Source organism: Pomacea canaliculata, linkage group LG2, assembly GCF_003073045.1.
Source record: "Pomacea canaliculata isolate SZHN2017 linkage group LG2, ASM307304v1, whole genome shotgun sequence".
NCBI lineage: Eukaryota > Metazoa > Mollusca > Gastropoda > Architaenioglossa > Ampullariidae > Pomacea > Pomacea canaliculata.
The window spans coordinates 20,847,389-20,854,634 of record NC_037591.1 but is presented as its reverse complement, the minus strand read 5'-3'; the positions used below and the strand labels follow the sequence as shown (position 1 = coordinate 20,854,634).

At 34.8% G+C, this 7,246-nt stretch overlaps 1 protein-coding gene across 1 annotated transcript; it reads right to left on the bottom strand.

Annotated features, from left to right (window-relative positions):
* Nucleotides 1-6,516, bottom strand: LOC112556787 (AP-3 complex subunit sigma-2-like). The gene is made up of 6 exons (XM_025226160.1): nucleotides 6,325-6,516; nucleotides 5,728-5,819; nucleotides 4,457-4,568; nucleotides 3,888-3,959; nucleotides 3,326-3,433; nucleotides 1-2,331 (listed from the first exon to the last, which is right to left on the bottom strand). The coding sequence occupies exons 1-6, from the start codon at nucleotides 6,391-6,393 to the stop codon at nucleotides 2,212-2,214; spliced, it is 573 nt and encodes a 190-aa protein (XP_025081945.1). The 5' UTR covers nucleotides 6,394-6,516; the 3' UTR covers nucleotides 1-2,211.
* Nucleotides 6,517-7,246: the final 730 nt, after the last annotated feature.

Sequence of the window (7,246 nt, the reverse complement as noted above, 5' to 3'; positions counted from 1 at the left end):
TCCTTAGAACATATCTTTTATTTAATAGCACAAGGTTTAAGACTTAATCCATAAAACCATACATTTCCAATGAATTGTGTTATCCATATGATCATGATTAGTGATCCCAATGGACAGGAATTGATACTTAAATAAAAGTAACCCAACAGAACATGGTTCCAATCATAAATGCACCAGAAGTGAACATTTTTACTAGAAGCCAGATGAGACCAACTTTTTTAAACTCTACAAATAAATTATATAAACACAATTTAAAACATAAAACTTAAATTCAGTAATTTTTAATAACAAAATGATAATAATTAACATTTTTACTTGTAATATTAAGAAATCACATCTGCAACTCAATTCCCTTCTTTGCCAGTATCAACAGGCATGTGCTCAAAAGAAAAGTTAAAGCATGGGTGAAGCTGCTTGCTCAAGATAGTACTGTCAGGATATAGCTATATAAAAAGTTTATTTCAAGTATTCTGAATAACATAGGGTAATCTTTACTTTCATATTATGAATAAAAACAGATTTAATAAATTTATTACTTTTACAGCTAGGTTTTGTTGCTTCGAGAATGTATAAACACAAAAAGGAATCTGTTCAGGACATTGTCATGTCCATTACTTAAAAGGTATTTTAGACTGTGCCATACAATGCATCAACAAAAGTATATAGATTACTTAACTAGTTTCAACTCATTTGTAGCCTACACTTTCAAGTAAAGAAAACTGCTTTTGATGCTCCATTGTTGTTAATCCCATACAGGATTTATTTTCGGTCTAAAGTTTGAAACTTTACTACCACTGAGCTACTCTGTATCATTAATCTCACAAGAAACAAGAGCAACAGAAGACTATAGTTCTTGCAACACATGTATCAAAAAAGCATATTCAAAAAGAGTTAAGATTTTTTTTAATGACCAATCACTTCTTTAAGTCATCACCAACATACACATACATTCACATGCAAAGTACTTCTTAACAAAAATGTTCCACCTACATAACAAACATTTTATAGGAAATCTGGAATCCAGTCAATACTCACTATTGCTAAATTACTTTTTTATAATAGCAAGACAACCTGGATATCAGCATTCTGTGCATAAATACTACACAATCCTTGATTTAGAGACCATACAAAAGACAGTGGACTGAAAAGTTCTTAACAAGCCTGTTATCAAATCTTAGTAATCCAGCCTCATAATTAATCATCATAATCCTCATTAGTATTACCATCATTAAGTAGTGTGTAAGGTACCAGCTAGAGCAATGCATGTCTCTATGCAGGAAAAGGAGGGATCAAAATAAACACTTGCAACAATCTCTCTGCCATGTCCCATTCTATGGAATTAAAGAGTAGTTCCCCTTATAAACACATTAAAAAAAAAAAACAAACCCAAAACTATCCACACAATCATGCAAATGTTGTAAGCCAGATTTATGATAATTGTTTTGTACATATTGCACTACATTATCTGTCTCTTTCAGAAAAAAAAAGCTTAAAGAAACATTTGGAGATAAGGCCACAAAACTAATGTTCCATGTTCATTTCCATGCTTCTTTTCATGTATATTTCCACCACTCATACTGTTCATGAAATTAAAGCTCAAAGCATAACTCTAATGTTGTAGCAGAACCATACATAAGTGTATATTTTATAATTATTTTTAAAATGCTTATATATGTAGGAAGCATGGATCCAAAACTTGGAGTTCTAACAAATGCATACATGCTTATAATCAACTTTTGATTGAGAAACAAAGTGGTTGAATTATATTCATATCTCATCAATATATGCACTAAAATATTTTATTGATAGACATGCAGCTTGTCACGAGTTGGAAAGCTGTGATTCCTTTGTATTTAATTTATGGATGAAATTAACATATATGACGTAAGTTGAGACCTACTGTTCCAATAAATCACAGTAGAAATTTAAATTAATGATGGAAATGAAACTTTAATTTTTAAAAAGTCTCAATCAAGCAGTTGTAGTAAACTATGTTACTGTAAAATAAAACACAATTCATTACAATTCAAAAACTTGCTTTAAACTTTTTTTAAAAAACTATTTATGCATCTGCCGTTACAGATATGGTGCTGATGGACAAAACGAAGATGAAGCTAATACTTAGTGACTGTATTTTAGAGTAAACAATAACATTTTTTTAATGAAGATGAAAACATTGGTAATAATGACATTAATCATGATGACTGATGACTAGAACTTGAGGTTTCCAATGGAAGGAAGATCTGGCAACTTAATGTCCTTGATCTTCTGAGGAATGTTCATCTCTTTAACAGCTGATACTGCTCGTGCTGGTGCTGCTGATATTCCTGCCTGTAGGTGATAAAAGGTAACAGCACTTACATTAGCTTTACAAAAAACTAGCAGGGGAACCCAGAGTTGCACAGGATGTTTCTCCCACAAACACATACGAACACACACTGCCATACATTGCTTTATTTGATGGAGAGTAAGTTGTTTCTTTGATCTGATCTTAAACATCCATCAGGTTGCTGGTGGTTGTCTTACATATCACTGATATATATACACACATTATACATACATATCTTATATACATCCACAGAGATAGGTTCAGTTTTATGCAATTTTGGATATTCAACTTTATGTACAGAATTCTGAAAGAATAATCACAGTACAGTCCTTAAGTTGTTTGCACTTTAGAATATTTTATGACTTGAACAGATGTCTTAGTCTGCAGATGTCTTTAGCGGAAAGACTAAGTGAAGTGGACGAGTGAAGGTGAATTTGCCTTTAGTTGTGCAAATATTGCTTTACTACACAGGTCTGCAAAATGAGTCCACTTAAATAACCTGAGAATTGTCTCCACACACACAGTCAATTGTTTATAAAGATGCAGAAAATTAAATCATAACCTGTGTCAGCAACTCTTTTCATCTCAAGCTCTTATATGATTTTTAGTTTATATAAGAAATATTAATTTTAAATGTTATGCTTGATTTTGCTCTCATACATGGTTCATATGTAGGTCTGTGAGAACAGATTTTAAACAAGAAGTCATAGTAATGGCTAAAAATTGTTTCATCATTATAGCATCTAGGACATGCCACAAGGAAGACAGAGCCTTTCACCATTATATACAGTATTCTGCTTTGGTGCTAGATCTGTATGGCCTTTATGGGGGGTTTTTTTTTTTTTAAGAGAGTAAATTAAATGCTTACACCTATTGGGTTTATTCTTCTTCCTGCAAAATATATTACAAAAAGCTGAGAAATGGATGAAAAGTGTTTAAACTTTCTCTCTCGGTGACAAAAAAGTACAAAATGAAGCACAACTAAGTAACCTATACCTCTTGCTTCTCTAGCTTAGCTTGCTCCTCAATACGTGTAATTATCTCAGTCATGTTTGTCTCAAGCACCATGCCTCCCATGACCAGCTCTGCCAGGATGTAATGGACCTGTGCATTTATGACATACACCATTTTTTATTTTAATGAGAGCACAACATGAAGCCAGAAACAAAAATTTCTAGTAAAAAGAAATACACCAAGACAATTTTATACAAACAGTTCATAGTAACACACACAGGAACTAGTTGTTGGAGATGATAATTGTGTTTAAGATAGTTTATGTTATTTCTAAGTGGTTCTAAAATTCTGACTATATAACTAACTAATGCTAAAGATAAAGTGTAACATTGTGTTCTGACTTACAAGTGAAAATGACTTAAAGAAGATCTCAGGAACATGATTTATTCATAACCTGGAGACTGCCTGTCTGGTCCTTTTCCATAAGACCAGTTAGTTTAACATTAAATTCCCATAGTTTTCCTATTCCAGTAATTAAGTCATGATTTATCCATAGTACTTTTAATCTGCTGCCATGCTAGGCAAATATGTAAGAGATACACACCTTATCCATATGGAAAATGAGGTCCAACTCACAGACATTCTCAAAGCATTTGTCCAGTGTTTCAACAAATACCTAAAATGGGACATTTTGATAAAAATGCATAAGGTGAACATCATGTAAAACTTTTAATAGGCAGTGCACATATATGCTGCCTGAGTCAGAAGTCAGCGTGTTTTTAATCGGTTATCAGCTTATGAACAATTTTTTTGCATGGTCGTCTGTTCATGATGCGCTCACAGTTTTAAAGTTAAGAAAAGTATATCTGATTTCCAGACACATTACCAATCTTAGAGATAAAATCAATATCTTGTACTATTTATCTCAAAATGAATAATATCAGAATAGTATTAGCTATTTAAGGAACAAATAAATCCATAGCAGTATATTGAAGACTGATTGAATTTCCACACTAGCTTCTCAACATTTTATCACCACACAGATTGCAGTAAAAAGTGTGTCACCAGTGTCTTTATACTCCACCACAATAAACAATAAAATGAACCATGAATGGAAAGCACTCTTTTCAAAAATATTTAAGCGTTTACACACACACTCTCCTTTACTCTCACCTGAATAAGATCCAGAATTCCCAACTCACTCTCACATGAATCAACACAGAAGACAAAGTACAGTGTAGCATAATGGCGGTAGATCAGCTTATAATCAGACCCACCTATCAAACTAAAATAAACATTTTTATTGACACATAGAAGATATATGGCTATATAAATGAACAACTAAACACAACTTTTACACAATTAAGCTGTAAAATATGTTCCTTGATCCAACACATAATACAGGGGTGGAGAATCTCCAACCTGTTATAAGCCATACATCTCATTCTATCTGGCCCACTTAGGAAATCACCAACTTTAGTAAATCTAGAAACTTTCTTCATGGCAACACAAATGTACATTAAGGGAATAATAAAAACATAAATTTTGAGGAACAAGCAGGAACGTCCACTATAGGATAGATTGAACACCTACGAGTACATGATGGGACAGATTGTATGCTTCTTGTTGGGAGCCCCTGGCCTATGCGGATGATTTTTTTAGAATTATGCATGCATGCGACTTCACCCCAAGTAGAGGAAAGACCACTTTTGGTTTGATATCAGCTGTTGATATGCATACTGTTCTATGACCATGTCTGCTCATGTAATAAAAAAAATTGTCAACATTGATGTGTACCTTAGTGTACAAATCACCTACAAAACACTTTGTAAATGCCATGAATCCTCCACCAGGAGGAGGTGTGTATATATTAAATAGTCATGATTTTTACTATTAACATACTTTTACTGCATAACCACAAACAAAAAATTGTACATAGAATAAAAGGTTTTATTACTTTATACTCTGTCTCCTCTGGTAACTTCTAATTATAAATATATACTTAAAAACTCCACACGGTTGCCTTGCTATGCTTTTCATGGGAGTAAAACCTATTTTTTGTGTACCTAATTACAAAAAGGTGGATTGTGGCAACATGGGATTGTACACGTTGCAAAAGTGTTAAAACACTATGGCCACAACTATAACTTGACTAAATAAAGTAAGCTAATTTTTAAGTAGATAATTTTGTATGGCCCAAAAATGTCTATAAATATCAAAATGGCCTTTGCAGTCAAAAAGGTTCCGCACCCCTGATGTAAAACAACTTGTCCATAAGTCAGAAGAAACCATATGGTTTCAAAAGGGGAAACTACTGTACATTTTAAAACACACACAGAAAATATTGAGACAATTTTTAATGCACAAATGTTTGTACAGTCTTTCTCCCTCTCACTCACGCAAACACATGCAATTTCTTAAAAGTTAAAAAAAAATATACTTACGTCCCTCCCTCAAGAAAATTGCACACATTGTCATCACGTTTGGAGACCAAATGAAATGTCTCACGAACAATCTGCTGTTGCAAATCTTCAGGCTGGGAAAAAACGTCAAATTAAACTTGAAACCTTAACAATTACACACTCGTTTTGGTGAGATCTTTGTGTTATTTACATTAACATTAAATTACAGACTCACAGAAAGAGAGTGTGTGTGCGGTGAGAGAGAAGAAAAAAGATAGAAAGGCCAAGGGTTGATAAGAATAGGATAAACACTACTGGACATACAAAGGGCTTTTAGCTTTGGATGTTTAATATGAAATAGTACACAAAAGTGTCTCAGTTCTCTCTTCAACATTTTGTGTTAAACTCTCCAAAAAATATTAAATATAGTTGTCATAGCAAAAATCGTGACTGCTTAATGAATTTCCAAGAATAATTGCGTAATAAGTATGACTGGCGATTGTATGCTAAAGTATGAGACTTTCTCCTATCTAAACGACAGTACAAAATTTTACATCATGTGATTTCATTCAAATTACATGAAGCGATACAGCGACGAAATATTTTATTTGCAGATTTCTTTTGCTTAAGCGTACTTACGTAATACTGATAAAACTTCATCAACCGAGGTTTCCCGTGGTTGTTGAACACAAGTATTGCTTTTATCATTGTTGAGTTCTGGTCTAGTATGCAAAGTAGTGTGTATTTCACTGTGCACTCCTCAGATCCATGAGGGTGACCACTGTTGTCGTGGCTACTTCCGCTTTTGTGTACCTGTTGTTCGCTTGTCTCCCTTAGAACACCTCCCCTTCCTGGGGCCCCAAACAAAATATACTGGGTCAACTTCTGAAGGAGCTGAAGGACAAAAGTTGGTCAGGTCATTCAAAATCGCGGCAGTCTTGAAATCTAGCTCCAGAAGAAAATTAGATCCTTTTCCAATGCCGCTATCTGCTGTGACATGATGGCATCTGCGCCAGTTCCTCGGTGAGCCTGGGTGAATTCGATCAGAGCGTATGGGGAAAAAAGTTTTTTTAAAAACAAAGTCTGTCCTTAGCACTCACTCAAGAGATGTGTTACCTGTAAAGCAAACGATTAACCCATTGAGGTACAAACTGTACAGAAGAGCAAAGTTTTACCCCACTCAGAATGATTAGATGTCGCGGGATGCTTACAGCACAGTCACAATTATACCACCGTAAACAGGAAACAAAGCATGCATCTGCTGCTAAAGTACCATAAACTACACTGGAGGTGCCAGACCCAGGCGAAGTAAAGGTCGGTAGTGTTGAAACTCCGTCTATGTGACTGGTGCGAACTTTGGTGTAAAAGGGGTGGATGGGAGGGGGGGGGGAAGCGGCCGATAGCCAAAGGCGAGCTGCATGCTCGAAACCCGTGTGGTGCCGCAGCGTCCTTTCCCCAGTTGACCCAGCTTACGGGAATGGGTACCTGACTCCACAGAGAACTGGGGAAGGTAATGCAACGAGAGGGAGAGGATATGGGTACACCCTTACAAGGGGGGCGC

What these genes read in the sequence shown, in the direction of transcription:
- LOC112556787 (XM_025226160.1), bottom strand. Translation starts at nt 6,393, where the DNA reads ATGATAAAAGCAATACTTGTGTTCAACAACCACGGGAAACCTCGGTTG. An exon ending in AATTTTCTTGAGGGAGGGAC is followed by an intron (nt 4,569 to 5,727) that starts GTAAGTATATTT and finishes TGTTTATTTTAG; the next exon opens with TTTGATAGGTGGGTCTGATT. An exon ending in GAATTCTGGATCTTATTCAG is followed by an intron (nt 3,960 to 4,456) that starts GTGAGAGTAAAG and finishes GTCCCATTTTAG; the next exon opens with GTATTTGTTGAAACACTGGA.